A 16578-nucleotide genomic window follows, 5' to 3' on the forward strand; every position below is an offset into this window, starting at 1 on the left:
TTGCATGGAAAGTGAATAACCTTGACGCAGAAGGTTGACTCTGAAATATCGGATTGTTGTTTCCAATTCTTCACTCCTTTGCAACTGAACTATACATCCCTAGGCTTTGTCATAGAACATTGTAGCACCTCCCACTATGGGTGTAGTATACTTCCCCATCCTATTGATTTTGGGCCTGAATATGAGACTTACTCCGGTTAATGGAATGTTAGTGAGTAGAATGTTAGTGAATATGCTATCAAGTGCAGTTGTAATATGACAGATAGGTGGCCAGGGGAAAATGTAGCTTTAAATGGGATTATATTGCTTGGTTTTCCCTTGTGTACTCTGGGTTTTCACCATAGGATCTTGCCTGGGTATTCCCTAGCCCAAGGAAAATGAGAAACTTGTGGAACATAACTGAACTCAACCTGTAGCCTGAATCCAAGACCAGTTGACCTTACCCATGTCTAACAGAGCCAACCTGCAGACCCATGAGTGAGAAAATAAAAGTTTGTTGTAAGCCACTGAGGTTTTGAAGTTGTTATGTAGCAAAAAGCAGTTAATACACCTAGTATCTACCTGGCTTGTCCCTCATTTCCTTCAAGTTCGGGAACCCCTATCCAAAAGTGCAATCTCCTCCTAAACTCTTTATTCCCCCTCCTGCTTTAATTTACTCCTTAGGCACTTATCCCCATGGAATGCATCATGTACTTTACTTATCTTGATTATTTATCTCCCCCAGCCAGAATATAAGATAATGAAGGGAAAGCTGTTGTCTCATTTTGTTCGCTGCTCTATCCCCAGCACTCAGCCAGTGCCTGATGCATAGTTGGAGCTCAATACATAGTTGAATAATAAATGTTTAAATTAAGCAGTCAGGTGATGTATGTTAGGCTACCACCTCTGTCACTAACGAGTTGCATGGCTTTTAAGAAATAATTTTCATCTCTATGGATCTTAACTATTCTCATCCATAAAGTAAGAATGTTAGAATAAGAAATGCTAAGGTTAAAGAAGTCTATGATTTAAAATATGTACATAGAAGATAAGCAACAATGGTGATGATACAATAATTACATATCTGCAATTGTTTGGCCTGATTATTAGTCACAATAAGAACAGTACCTACACAGCATATCCACATATAAGCAAAAATACTCAGTCATACCTGAGAAGTTAACTTGAGAAGGTAAGTCTGACAGTCAATGGATTCTGAACTGTCAGAGCTTCGGCTACTACAAAAAAAAAATAATTTTAATTTATACAGTGTTCTAGTGGCATCTTAAAATTTCAACTATTGCTTTTATTTATCATCTTATTTGAATGGTTGAAAAGTTCATTTTTTTTTCTTGAGATGGAGTTTCATTTTTGTTGCCCAGGCTGGAGTGCAATGGCGCGATGTCGGCTCACTGCAACCTCCACCTCCTGGGTTCAAGCAATTCTCCTGCCTCGTCCTCCTGAGTAGCTGGGATTACAGGCATTCACCACCACTACCAGCTAATTTTGTGTTTTTTACTAGAGACGGGGTTTCTCCATGTTGGTCAGGCTGGTCTTGAACTCCCGAGCTCAGGTGATCTGCCTGCCTTGGCCTCCCACAGTGCTAGGATTACAGGCGTGAGCCACTGCGCCCCGCCAAAATGTTTTAATTATAAGAAGTGGCCAGGCACAGTGGCTCATGCCTGTGATCCCAGCACTTAGGGAGGCTGAGACAGGTGGATCACCTGAGGTCAGGAGTTCGAGACCAGCCTGACCAATATGGTGAATCCCCATCTCTACTAAAAATGCAAAAATTAGGTGTGGTGGTGCACACTTGTAATCCCAGCTACTCGGGAGGCTGAGGCAGGAGAACTGCCTGAACCCAGGAGGCGGAGGTTGCAGTAAGCTGAGAATGCGCCATTGCACTCCAGCCTGGGCAACAAGAGTGAAACTCCATTTCAAGGGAAAAAAAGAGAATGTTTACAAAGGTGGTTTAGATGTTTAGTAGTTCCAAACAACTTAGACATAGGGATTTTTGTATAATGTGTGGAGATATATAAATAGGTTTGGGAATGTATTAATGGAATGTAAATACAGAAAAGTAGGATTTTTTTTTCTGTCTGGCTCACTGCTCTATCACCAGAGTGGAAATAGTGCTGGGTATATACTAGGCACTCAATATTAACAAGAATTGCTTGTTAATATGTGAATGAATAAATGCTATATCAGGGGAGTTTCCTAGATCTCGTGGGTATCATTAGCTCTTAAAATTCATTTATTTTTATATTCCTGTATCCATTCTACATAAGGCAATGCAGCACCATATGAAACATAGTACCTCAAGAAAAAAGGGCCAAACAAATCCATTTCTAATTATAATCATTTAATGCAGTGGTAGGAAAATATTTTTGCTTGAGAGCCAATACAAGAAATAAAACATTTCTGGGTTGTATTTTTATGTATTATTTTAAAATTAATATAATTTATGTTTTTAGAAAAGTTCTAGGTTTACAGAAAAATTGAGGAGGTAGTAGAGGGTTCCCAAACACATGTCCCCATTCCCTGCATAGCTTCCTAAATTATTAACATCTGATATTATGTGGTACATTTGTTACAACTGAACAACACTGATACATTGTTAAAAATTATAGTTTACCTTAGGGTTTACTCTTGTGGTGTACATTCTATGAGTTTTGACAACTTTATAATGATATATATCATCATTACAGCATCATAAATAGTAGTTTAACTGCCCTAAAATTCCTCTGTGCTCCATCTATTTATTCTTCCTTCTTGCAGAGCTTCTGGCAACCCAGTGTCATATACTTGGGATCATACAGTATGTGGCCTTTTCAGACTTACATTTTTCACTTAGTAATATAAATTTAAGGTTCTGCCATATATTTTTTATGGTTTGATAGCTCATTTAGAAAAAAATCACTGAATAACATTTCCTTGTCTAGATGTATGTTTCTTTATCCATTCACCTATTGAAGGACATTTTGGTTGCTTCCACTTTTGGGCAAGCACAGATAAAGCTGCTCTACAAATGCAATTGCTGAATCAAGTGGTGAGACTAGGCTTAGCTTTGTAAACTGCCAAACTGGCTTCCAAAATAGCTGTACTATTTTGGACTCCCACTAGCAAAGAAGAAGAGTTCCTGTTGTTCTTCATCCTCACTGGTAGTTGGTGTTGTAACTGCTTTGGATTTTAGCCATTATAATAGGTGTGTCATGATATTTCACTGTTGTTTTAATCTGTAATTTCCTAATGAAAAATGACATCAAAGTGTCTTTTATTTTTACTTTTTTCAGATGTCAAGCATCTTTAGACTTTTCAAATTTTTTCTTTCATGGATCGTGATTTTGTCATATCCAAAAAGTCATTACCAAATTCAAGATAATTTAGATTTTCTCCTATGTTATCTCCTAGAAGTTTTATAGTTTTGTATTTTACCTCTAGGTCTATAATTCATTTGAAGTTAATTTTTGTGAAAGGTGCAAAGTTGCTTCTAGACTCATATTTTTGCCTGTGCATGTCCAGTTGTTCCAGTAACATTTGTTGAAAAGATTTATTTCTCCATTTAACTACCTTTGTTCTTTTTTCAAACGCCATTGACTATATTTGTCAGTGGTGACAAATATAGTCTGTTCTTTCTCTAGTACTGTACTGTTTGAATTATGTAGCTTATATATGTAGCTTTATAGCAAGTCTTAAATTCAAGTAGTAGGGGTCCTTAGATTTTATCCTCCTTCAGTATTGTGTTAGCTGTTTCTGGTCTTTTGCATACCCATGCAAATTTTAGAATTAGTTTGTCTATAGTCACAAAATAGCTTTCTGGGATTTTGATTGAAATTTCATTGAGTCTAAAATCATGCCAGGAGGAACTGACATCTTAACAATATTGTCTTCCTATCTGTGAACACAAACTCTCTCTCCATTTATTTAGATTCTCTTTGATTTCTTTCCTCAGAGTTTTGTAATTTTCCTCATATAGATCTTACACATATTTTGTTAGCTTTAATCCAAATATTTTAAATTTTTGTGCTAGTATGTATGGTATTTTGTTTTTAATTTTAAATTCCTTTGCGTTAGGTTAGAACATGTTCTTTTAGCTCACGAAAGTTTCTTATTATCCACTTTCTGAAAGCTGATTCTGTCATTTCATCACACTCATTCTCCATCCAGTCTTGTTCCCTTGCTGGTGGGGAGTTGTGATCGCTTGTAGGAGGAGAAGTGTTCTGATTTTGGGTGTTTTCATCCTTTTTGCGATGGTTTCTTCCCATCTTTGTGGATTTATCCGCCTATCGACTTTGTAGTTGCTGTCTTTCTGATTTTGGTAATTTTAAGTCTGCAGCAGCAGAACTCATAAACCCCCTTTTCTTCCCCCCAGGTGTTCCGTCCCAGGGAGTTAGGGCTTTATGATTTTCCGCTGTCTTGCTGTTGTTTTCCCTGCCCACAAGGTGGCAGCCTAGTCACACTCAGCCTGCAGAGGCTTCGCTGAGCTGCTGTGGGCTCCGCCCAGCTTCCTTGTGAACTTCCCTGCAGTACTGTTTATATGGGTGTAGTTAGAACTGCTTCCGCTATGTTGGCCCGCCCCTGTAGTACGGAGTCTCTGTAGTGGTGGGTTGCCTTGGTTACGGCAAATTGCCCTGGGAACTGCAGGGTGTGTCCTGATGGAGGACGCCCCTCCTCCACAGAGCTGGACCGACCTGGGTTCAGTTGTGTTTCCTGTGGCGCTTTCTTTGCCCAGGAATCTCCTGGCTTGACTCCCTGTTTCAGCTCCCCTTGCTGGCTTACAGGGGACTCAGTCTCACTCGCTCTGCAGAAGGAGCCGCTGCCCCCTGCCTCAGGGCGCAGGCCGAGCGGCCGCGCAGGTCAAACCAGCGGCGCTGGCAACCCGTGGGGCTCTTCCGCCTGTGAATCTCCTGGTCTGTGGGCAGTAAAAATCCGTCTGGTAATGCGGCGTTCACTCACCCTCTGCGCTTTCTCTCGGAGCTGCAATCCCGAGTTCCTCCTAACCGGCCATCTTGGATCCTCCTCAATAATCTTAAATTCCAATTGTTCATGGCTGGTATATTGAAAGGCAATTGTATATTAACCTTGTATCTTCAAATATTTCTATAATTGGTAGTTTCAGGTTAAAATTATTTGATATTTTCTACATGGATATTCATGTCCAGTGTAAGCAAAGACAAGTATTTTAACTAAATTAAATTTAAAATACCACTTTTCAGTATTTGTAGAATAGTGCACAAGCAGTGCTTAGAGGGAAATTTATAGCATTGAATGCATGTGTCAGAAAAGAGGAAAGCTTTAACACAAACAATCCAAGTGTCCACATTAGGAAGTCAGAAAAGGAAACAGAAACCTAATGCAAGCAGGAAAAAAAGAGAAATAATTCAAAAAATCAGTGAAACTGAAAACAGGGAATCAATAATCAAAGAAAATAAAGCTGATGCTTTGAAAAGACCAATAAAATTGATAAATCCCTAGCCAGGCTAACCAAGAAAAAAGAAAGGGCACAATTTACTAACATCAGAAATAAAAGGAGTTATCACTACTGATGCTATGGAAATTAAAGAGAAAAAGAAGGAATATTAACAACTATGCGCTCACAGATTTTATAGCTTAGATGAAACAGACCAGCTTCTTCAAAGACACAATCTACCAAAACTCATACTGGGAGATATATAGATCTAATTCTAATACATCTATTTCAATTGAAGAAATTGAATTGAGAATTAATTAAGGAATGAAGCTATGCCTTCTACATGTATCTGCATGCAAAGTTCTTAAAACATTTAGAAGCTTTCATGTGAAATCGTTTTATATCTCTGGAAAAAGTAGATGTTCGTTATAATGTTTCTTTTTTAAAAGGGCAATATACATAAGTAGCACATTTGTAATATTTCAGTATATATTAGATGTTATACAGTTTCCAAAATAACCAACGTGGAATGATTCTGTAACCTCAAAAAACAGTCTACAGACTTCTGTAGACTATTGATTGGTGCTAGGAAATCAAGCTTATGTCCCAATTTACCATAAATTCCTGAATTTCTTAAAAGGTATTCTAGATAGATAACACATGATATATATTATTTATATAGTATTTTATAGCACCAAGTTATAGAGCATTTACTAATACATTATCTTATTTGATCTCACTTCTATCTCTTATCCTGACTTAGAACCACGTTGACAAGTAGATGTTTTCAAATATCGCATGTTCTCACTTATAAGTGGGAGCTAAACAAAGGGTACACATGAACATAAAGATGGAAACAACAGGCACTGGGGACTCCAAGAGCGGGAGGAAGGTGGGGGAAAGGGATTGAAAAACTACCTATTGGGTACTACGTTCACAATTTAAGTGATGGGTTCAATGGAAGCCCAAACCCCAGCATTTGCAATAAATCCATGTAACAAGCCCACACATATAACCCCCTGAATCTATTAAAAAAGACAAATTGAAAAAAGTAGGTGATTTTCAAATGTTCCATTTGAGGACAGACTGAGTAAATTATGATATATCGACACCGTAGAGTACTACACAGAAATAACGAAAACACTTATATACTGAAAAATCTACAATGATTTTGAGAATATCGTGCGTGAAAATAGCAAGATATGGAACAATGCTTATGGTATGCTACCTTTCATATGAGGTACAGGGACATGAAAATATATAGTTATTCACTCATATTTTCAAAGTAAAACAATAAAAGAATAAGTAAAAAAACTAATGAAAATGGTTACCCATGGAACAAGGGAGGAAACAGGGTAGGTGGGGGATGGGGTAAATCAACACTTCTTTGAATGTTCTTCATTAGATAGTTTTGATGTTCTAATGTAAATGTGTTATATAATTTAAAAACAAAACATTAAATAAAAAGTTATTCCTAAAAATTAATATAATCAAAACCAAAGATACTTAACTGTCAGACTGGTGGCATAGCCACAAAGAGAAAATAATCTCTTCCCTTCTAAAAAATACTTTATACTAAGCTTAAAAAGAATTACAAAGAAATGTTAAACTGCATTCAATAGTCATTTTATTGGTAGCATTATTATGAGTATATGATAGGAAAAGGAAGAAGCAGGTACATATTTTCCCTAATGCAATTAGGAATGAAGATTTTTCAGTATAAGAGAAAAGAGACAGAAGCATAAAAAATAAGGAAGAATAAGTTCTATAATCTTAAATTTGAACTGGAAATATAATTATGAACTGAAGATGTTTTTCTCGTGAAAATATGTTTCCTTACTTAATCCTTTGGGAAAAATAACCTGGAAGCAATAATAACTACCATCTAGGCTATGTTATCTAAATATCCCTTTTCACTGAAAAGAACCAGGACTTCTGAGAGAAATGGTAGATTCCAGTTCTGGTACAGGAAGTGTACAAGATGAGCCTGGGAAATCTTACCATGGTTGAAAACTGAAGACTATGAGAGTCATATAAAAAAAAACACAGGCCAACTTAATTGGTCTTGTCCAGACTTGGGAAAATTTGAGCATTCATATAATAATGACTGAAATTGATTAGAGCACATCAAATATTATATAAGCAAATCTATGAGCTCAAAATGATACTCTTCATCTAGAAACAAACTTAGTCACCAGGGAAGGTTGCAGGGGCACTAACTCAAGACTGAAAAATGTATAAATATAAGAGAAGAATCATACATTTGTTTTACCTTTCCTGTAAGTACTGTACTAAAATTAGTATATTATTTCTTCCAACTGTACTCTCCTAGAATTGAATTTTCCAGTTATTATTAATTACCTTTTACTATACTGCTTTTGTGTCATCTCAATAAAATGTCAGTTCCCTGTGGGTAGTAACAGCATTAGAAATAATTTGAAGATAAGAAAAGATGAAAAACTATAAGACTAATAGAAAACAACAAAATGATAATAGTAAATCTTCTTCCAATAATGACCTTAAATATAAATGGACTAAACTCCTCTGTCAAAGGACACAGAATGGCTGAATGGATTAAAAAAAGAGAACCCAACTATGATCCATTTACTCCCTTTAGATTTAAGGACATACATAGGCTGAATTAAGGGATGGGAAAATGTTCCATGCTAAAATGGTAGCTAAAAGAGAATAAGAATAGCTGTGCTTAAATCAGACAAAATAGACTTTAAGTAAAAAACTGTCATGAGAAACAAAGAAGAATATTATATAATGATAAAAGGGTCAATTCACTAGGAAGATTATAACAATCACAAATATATATGCGCCCAACATCAGAGCACCTAAATATATAAAGCAAATATTGATAGAACTGAAGGGAGAAGCAGCAATACAATAATAGCAGGAGACTTCAATACCTCGTTTCAATAATAGAATATTGACATAGATGATCAATAAGGAAACAGAGGGCTTGAACAACATTATAGACCAAATGGATCTAACAGACATACACAGAACATTGTCCCAACAGCAGCAGGATACATATTCTTCCCAAGCACATCTGGAACTTTCCCAGGGATAGATCACATGTTATGCCACAAAAGAAGTCTTAGCAGATTTAACAAACAAGTATTATTACTGACTACAATGGTGTGAAACTAGAAATCAATAGCAGAAGGAAAACTGGAATATTCACATTCACAAGTATAAAGAAATTAAACAGCACAATCTTGAACAATCATTGTCAAGTAGAAATAAGGAAATTAAGAACAATTTGATACAAAAATGAAAACATAACATACTGGAATTAATGGGATACAGCAAAAGCGAGAGGGAAAGTTATTGTGATAAATGTCTATACTTAAAACAGAATAAACAAATGACCCAACTTTATACCTTAAGGAGATAGAAAAGAACAAACTAAGCCCCAAATTAGCAGTAGAAAGGAAATAATAAATATTAAAGCAGAAATAAAATAGAAAATAGAAAAAAATCACCACTTATAGTTGGGATTTTAAGTTGAGAATTGACAATAAAATGCTGGTATAATTATAAAGAACATAGTACATCAAATTGCATTACTTCAGTAGTCTTAAGTTACCTAGACTCTACATCCAGTGTAATTTCTATCACAGGAGTGTCTGAATCCTCAAAGACTTTTTCCAGGGTTATATGTCTTTCCATTTCTTCTAATTCTTTCAGGCACCGATAATACTAGGGAAAAATGATAAATGAGTTTATTACAAAATAACTTTATTTCCTAATTAAACTATTTGGAGTATTTACAGACACCTGGAACAATTGTTACTGGGAAATTAAGTGCCCAAACCCCAACAACACTTTTGGAACATTAAAAGGCAAACACTGCGTAGGTCCATAGTCAGCTTATGTTGTCTGATAGGCTGGAGTCTGATGCATTACCAAATGGACTTTGCTTACCTTGGTCCAGTCGGGATCACAGTAGTCCAAGAGAGAATCACAAAAATGATATCCCATTGACTCCAGGTCCTTTGTACTGAAATGAGTGCCTCGCTTATTACCTAAAACATCAATAAGTTTATCCACCCTTGAGGATAAGTTAATAATTTTTCTTAGCAGGTACATTGTAAAACAGAGAGTATAAACAAAACATTGATATGATTCCATATCCTGTCCTTTGGATTTTCTTCTCCGGGCAGGTCATTTAACAGCTCATTGCTTTCCCTTCTTCCTTTTCCACCATCTGGACCAAAGCTGATTTAACACACATTAGTATATGTTGTAAAGGCAGAAAAAAAATTCAATAAGACAGTTATACAATATTTGGTTGCCAGTTAGAAACAGTCATAATAATCACTTTGAGAAAAACTTGCATAAAGATTTTAGGAGAAAAGGTTTTCATCATCACAAATAATGTTGTATCAGTTTCAAAGTGCTTTAAAAACTAGCTCAAAGTACATGTGTGGATTTCCAGCACTTTAAGTTGATACATTTTCTGATAATGTGACAATTATTTTAATATGGAATATTCTAACCATGTTAGGATATGCTAGATGTAACTAAAAGATTTCTTAAATGGGACCACAAAGCACATTTTTTTGTTCAGAGAACAAAGTGCTTTCATTTAACATATATTGACCCCAAAAAGTCCATTTTGCCTTGCAAATAGCAAATCCGATAAAAATATTTTTAAAAAATCTGTAGATATTCCCTTAAGAATAACAAGCATTTAAAAATTAGCATATGAAACAAACAACTATTCTATTTACATCCTTAAAAGTTCCTTTCTAAACAAAGGGAAATGATGAAGTAGAGATACCATATAGTGGGAATTTATTCATCCTGTTTACAGAATTGATTAAATACTAGTATTATTTAAGTAGGAAGAAAGTGGTATTATGTGTACTATTAAATTTATATTAAATTATATATGTTGGGTTTAAAGCTTTGAGAGCTGTGAATGAGAACGCTTGGTCTTACCCAGAGTAGATCCACAAAAGGTGGCCTCCATGGTAAAGCTGTTCCTGATTCCCATTTTCCACATTACCACCCTTCCTGTTCCTTCTTTGCTCTTCTGGACATTACACTTGCAAGCTAAGAATGAAAACTGAAAGGAAGCAAGTAAAAATGAGACTCTTTGTTCTGATACCTTTATATTTTTTTGGAAGTAGTATTAAAAATGAAAAAGTGGTTATGCAAAATCTGTAATTCTCACTAAAGCTTCAGGAGCTATTTTTTATTTCCTGACCCATGGAAAAAACTCATTTTAAGGATGTTAAATTGTTCACATTTCTGAGAACTATAGATTCTAACTCCTACAATAAAATTTACTACTTTTATAGAAAGATATGCATATATCTTTAGGTAACATATATATTCAAAATCAGTTATTTTTTAAATTTTAAATTTTTGCAGACACACAGTAGCTTTATATATTTAGGGTGTAAATGAGATGTTTTGATAGAGGTATGCAATGCGTAATAATCACATCAGGGTAAATAGGGGTATCCATCACCTCAAGCATTTATCATTTGTGTTAAAAACAATCCAATTATACTCTTTTAGTTATTTTTAAATGTATAATTAGATCATTATTGACTACAGTCACCCTCTTGTACTGTCAAATACTAGTTCTTATTAATTCTTTTTTTGTACCCATTAACCATCCCCACTTCTGCCCTCCCCAACTACCGTTCTTAGCTTCTAGAAACCATCCTTCTATTCTCTGTATCTATGAGTTCAATTGTTTTAATTTTTAGCTCTCACAAATTACTGAGAACATGCAAAGTTTGTCTTTCTGTCCCTAGCTTATTTCACTTAACACAATATCTCCAGTTACATCCATGTGTTGCAAATGACAGAATCTCATTCTTTTTTATGCCTGAATAGTACTTATTCTGTATATGTACCACATTTTCTTTATCCATTCATCTGTTAATGGGCACTTAGGTTGCTTCCAAAAGTTGATTAATTCTTGATATAGTTGGGATAAAATTTTATACTTTTAAAAAAGCTCTAGGAAGGGATTCAGTCTTCATTCATGTTAGGAATGAAGATTAGTGTTGGAGATGTCCAAAAATAAAGTTTCTTTATCTTTATATGAAAGACCATTTGAAAGTATGTCCTGAAATTTTATCTACAAAGATATCAGTGTCTACAAAGAAATTTTTTGAGGTGCAATTTTGTTTTTTCAGTAACGTACAATAAAATTAACTTTTAGTGTTTCATTCTATGTATCTTTTTGTTTTGTTTTTTGAGACAGGTCTCTCTCCGTTACCCAGGCTGGAGTGCAGTGCTACAATCATAGCTCACTGCAGCATCAAACTCCTGGGCTCAAGCTGTCCTCCCACTCCAGTTTCCCAAAGAGCTGAGACCACAGGCACTTACCACCACACCTAGCTATTTTTGTATTTTTTTCATAGAAATGGGATCTTGCTATGTTGCCCAGGCTGATCTCAAATTTCTGGCCTCATGCAATCCTCCTGCCTTGGTCTCCCAAAGTTCTGTGATTACAGGTATGGGCCACGGTGCCCAGACTCATTTTATGAATTTTAACAAACACATATAGATTCCTGTAACCACCATCACACTCAAGATACACAACAGTTCTATAATCCTAACAAGATAATTGTAGTCACATCCTCCTGCCACCTCGAACTCCTGGCAACCATTAATTTGCTCTCTGTCAGTATAGATTTGCTTTTCCAAGACTGCTATATAAATGGAATCATATAGGATGTAATCTTTTGAGACTGGCTTCTTTCACTTAGCCTAATACTTTTGAGATTTATCCAAGTTGTTGCATGTGTGAATATTCATTCCTTTTTATTGCCAAGTACTATTTCATTGTATGGGTGTACTAAAATGTATATCCATTTACTGGTTATAGGACATTTTGCATTGTTTCCAGCTTTTGGCAATTACAATAGAGTTGTTATAATTGCTTGTGTATACAGGTTTATATATAAATGTACATTTTCATTTCTCTAAGGTAAATACCTAGAAATGGATTGCTGAATCATATAAGTATACGATTTACTTTATAAGAAACTGACAAACTACTCTTCAAAATGATAGACCATTTTGCATTCCAAACCAAAACGGGCACTATGAGAGTCCTAGTTACTCCAAATTCTTGTTAAAACTTGGGATTGTCAGTATTTTTTATTTTAGCAATTCTAACAGGTATGTAATTTTGTCTCCTCGTGGTTTTACCTTGCAGTTCCCTGACAGCTACTGATGTGAAACATCTTTTCATGTGCTTATTTGCCTTCACATATCCTTTTTGGAAACGTGTATTTAAGATTATTTCCATTTTTAATTGGGTGGTTTGTTTTATTACTATTGAGCTATTCTGGATAAAAGTTCTTTGTGAGATATGTGATTGCAAATAATTTCTCTTATCTGTAGCTTATCTTTGTATTGGCTTAACAGGATCTTTCTGAGAACAAAAGGATTAATTTTGATGAAGTCTATTTATCAATTCATTACAATCCAATGGATAACGCTTTTGGTATTTCCTAAGAAGTTTTTGTCTAATTCCATGTCATAAGAATTTTCTTCTCTGTTTTCTTCTAAAAGTTTTAGTTTTACATTTAAGGTTTGAGGTGTAGGTGAAAGTTTTTTTGTTTTTTATATGGATATTCAATTGTTCCAACACTTATTTATTGAAAGGTTTCTTTCTCCATTAAATTTCCTGTGCACCTTTGTCAAAAGGCCATACGTATCTGGGTCTGTTACTAGACTCGCTATTCTGTACCATTGCCCTTGGTGTTTTACACAGTTCCTATTAACATACTATCTTTATTACTGCAGTTTTATACTGTCTTAAAATTTGATAGTGTGATTCCTTCAACTTAATTTTTAAAATTGTTTTGCCTGTTCTAGTCCCTTTGCATTTCCTTATCCATCTTATAATCAGCCTGTTTATAAACAATTATGCTGTGATTTTATCTGAAATTCTGTTAAATCTACAGATCAACTTAGGGAGTGATGTCTTACTGTGTTCAGTCTTCCAATCCATAATACAGCGTATGTCTCTATTTATTTGGGCCTTTGATTTATTTCATTAGCATTTTTAATGAAATAAATCATTAGTTTTAGCATATAGAGTCTGTACCTTTTGTTAGAGTTATAACTAAGTATTTATTCTGGAGCTATGATAAAAAATAGCATTGTTTTTAACTTTGGTTTCCAATTTTTTCATTGTAAGTATACAGAAATGCAGTTGGTTTTTGTGGGTGGGACTTGTATCCCATGACCTTGCTTAAACTCCCTTGTTCTAGTTTTGTTTTGTTTTGTTTTGTTTTGTTTGTGTATCACTTCGGATTTTCTCTGTAGGTAATTGTGCCACCTTCATTACTTCTTTCCAATCTGTCTGCCTTTTCCTTTTGCCTTTTTGTACTGGTTAGAACCTCCAGTATAAGACTGCATGAAGTGGGAAAAAGTGGACATTCTTGTCTTCTTCCTGATCTTAGGTGGAAAACATTCAGATTTCATCAATTATGCTGTTAGCTGTAGAGTTTTTTGTAGATGTCCTTTATCAGGTTGAAGAAGTACCCTTTTATTCCTTATTTGCTGCAAGTTTTCTTTTATATATAAACAGATGCTGAATTGTGTTAAAAGCTTTTTTTATATCGATTGATGGGATCACACGGTTTTTCTTCTTTCGACTCTTAACATAGTGGATTACATTGATTAATTTTCAAATATAAAACCAGCCTTATTTTTTTTATATATTGCTGGATTAAATATGCTAATATTTTGGTGAAGATTTTTGCATCTATGTTCATGAGGGATATTAGTCTGTAGTTTTCTTTTCTTGTACTATTTTTGTCTTGTGTTGGTATCATGGTTATCCTGGGAAAGACTGTGCCTTTACATTTTTGCTAGAATGCTTCAGTGAATCCAACTGGATGAGGAAATTTGTTTTCTGTAGTTTCCTTTTAGAATGCTTTTCAGGACTATTCACATTATTTCACCTTGGGTGAGTTTTGATAGTTTGTAGTTTTCTAGGAATTGGTTCATTTCATCTAAGTTGTTAAATCTGTGTGCATAGAATTGAGTTTCCCCTTATTATTCTTTTAACGGCTGCAGGGTCTGTAGCGATACCTCTGTTTCATTCTTGATATTGGTAAGTTGTGTCATCATTGCCTCCCCCTCTTCCTCTTTCAGTTTCTCCTATTCCCTCATAAATCTTGGTAAAGTTTTACCAATCTTTTCCAAGCACAAATGTTGCTTAATTGATTTTTTCCATTGTTTCTTGATTTCCAATTTCATTGACCTGCTTGTCTTTATTATCTGCTTCCTTCTGCTTAGTTTTACTCTTCTTTTTCTATTCTTATTGTGGAAACTTAGATTGTTAATTCAAGACCTTTGTTCTTTTCTTTTCTTTTTTTCTTTTTTGAGATGGATTCTCGCTCTGTTGCCCAGGCTGGAGTGCAGTGGTACAATCTTGGCTCACCGCAACCTCTGCCTCCTGGGCTCAAGCAATCCTCCTGCCTCAGCCTCCTAAGTAGCTGGGATTACAGGCACAACCATGCTTGGCTAATTTTTGTATTTTTAGTAGAGATGCGGTCTCACCATCTTGGCTGGGCTGGTCTTGAACTCCTGACCTCAAGTGATGTGCCCACCTCAGCCTCCCAAAGTGCTGGAATTACAGGCGTGAGTCACTGTACCCAGTGTGTTCTTTTCTAACATAAGCACTTCTTGCTATACATTTTCTTCTAAGTGCTACTATTTAGCTGAATTTTATAAAAGTTCATGTAGCATGTTTTCATATTCTTTCAGGTCAAGATATATTCTAATGTTCCTTAAGGGTTCTTCTTGGATGTAAGGATTATTTAGAAACGTCATTTAACATCTACATGTTTGTAGATTTTCCTCTTTTCTTTTATTGATTTAGTCTAATTCCATTATGCTTAAAAACATATTTTATATGATGTTAATTATTTTAAATTTGTTAATATTTGTTCTAAACCAGGATGTGATCTGTGTGCTGTTCCATGTGCATTTGAATATAATGAATATTCTGATGTTTAGTAGAGCATCCTGTAAATGTCAAATCCAGTTGGTTGATGTTGTTTAGTTCTTATGTATCCTTGCCTACTGTCTATCAATCAGTTCCAGATTAATGTAAGAGGTATTTAAAATCTCCAACCATAATTGTGGATTTACAAGAAAAGATTTTAAAAAGAAACATTTAACAGAAAACCGAGAAACAGAAGCCTCTATGTTTTAAGCAACCTTTAGATGACATAGAAGACCTGTTTAAACTGCAGAGTGGTTGAGTTGTTCAAGAAATTGGTCCATTTCATCTAAGGCACTACAGGGTAGAGATCTAAAACCGTAAGAAGCATGTCAATAAACAAACATTAAAATATCTTAGTAAAGTAGAATTATTTTATGGGAGTAATAAACTATACCTAAGAGTACTGACAGTATAAATGTTCATAGGAATAGCTTCAGGTATGAGGTTGAGTTTTCTGGTCTTTCTTTCTGAGGAAATGAATCCTTTTTGGGGAACAAACTTGTTCTTTCTTTAAATAGCTATTTTAATCAGATCATTCTTTCTTTTTATGTCTTTGGGCCCCAATTATCCCCAGAAGACAATTAATTCTTCTCAATAAGTCCTTTATAATTGAATTGATTGGTTGAGAACTTACGGGAAAGTCTGCAGGAATTTCCTTTGCTGTGTTAACATCTTTTCTCTAAAGAATGATTAAAGTATTTTCATATCTTGGTAAATGAGTGACTCCAGTATTTCCATAGTTTGTGAAAATAATAATATACTTTATTTTTTCTCATTTTAATTTCTATATATTTTTGAAATATTGGTTATTGGATTAAGTTTTTTCCTGGCAAAATTCTAATAAATACTTTGAAGAAACTGTTACACATTTCTTAAGAATACAATGTTTAGTCTGTATAATTTAGGCACTCAATGAATATTAAAACAATAAAAAAGGCCCTAAAATTGATTGATAAAAATGATGAATAGAGGAAGCTTTCAAAGGTAAAACGGCAGTGGTATTATGGTGGTAGGTTTTCGGGCATTTTTGCCTTTTTATTCTCCCCGTATTTTCTAATTATTGCTCACTAAGTAGTTCTATATACTTGCTTTCTTATTGTCAAGTGTATAAACCAGTCAAAATAAATAAAAAAGCAGCTTGGAATAGTATTATCCATTCTGCTATCCCACATGGGCAACATTT

General features: G+C 34.7%; 1 protein-coding gene and 1 long non-coding RNA gene across 2 annotated transcripts in view; one reads left to right on the top strand and one right to left on the bottom strand.

The window, feature by feature from the left end:
• Positions 1–16578, top strand: part of LOC105726333 (uncharacterized) — a 182025-nt gene that overhangs the window by 18228 nt on the left and 147219 nt on the right. The gene's annotated exons all lie outside the window — the stretch shown is intronic.
• AGBL3 (AGBL carboxypeptidase 3) overlaps positions 1–16578 on the bottom strand; it is a 78403-nt gene that overhangs the window by 14433 nt on the left and 47392 nt on the right. The window contains exons 8-11 of the mRNA XM_064373348.1: positions 10346–10472; positions 9326–9426; positions 8988–9100; positions 1151–1217 (exon numbers count right to left, since the gene is read on the bottom strand). Coding sequence (XP_064229418.1) covers positions 1151–1217; positions 8988–9100; positions 9326–9426; positions 10346–10472 — 408 coding nt within the window. The remainder of the gene's footprint in view (positions 1–1150; positions 1218–8987; positions 9101–9325; positions 9427–10345; positions 10473–16578) is intronic.

Source organism: Aotus nancymaae, unplaced genomic scaffold (assembly GCF_030222135.1).
Source record: "Aotus nancymaae isolate 86718 unplaced genomic scaffold, 86718_ANA_hifiasm-v0.15.2.pri h1tg000002l, whole genome shotgun sequence".
In the NCBI taxonomy this organism is placed as follows: domain Eukaryota; kingdom Metazoa; phylum Chordata; class Mammalia; order Primates; family Aotidae; genus Aotus; species Aotus nancymaae.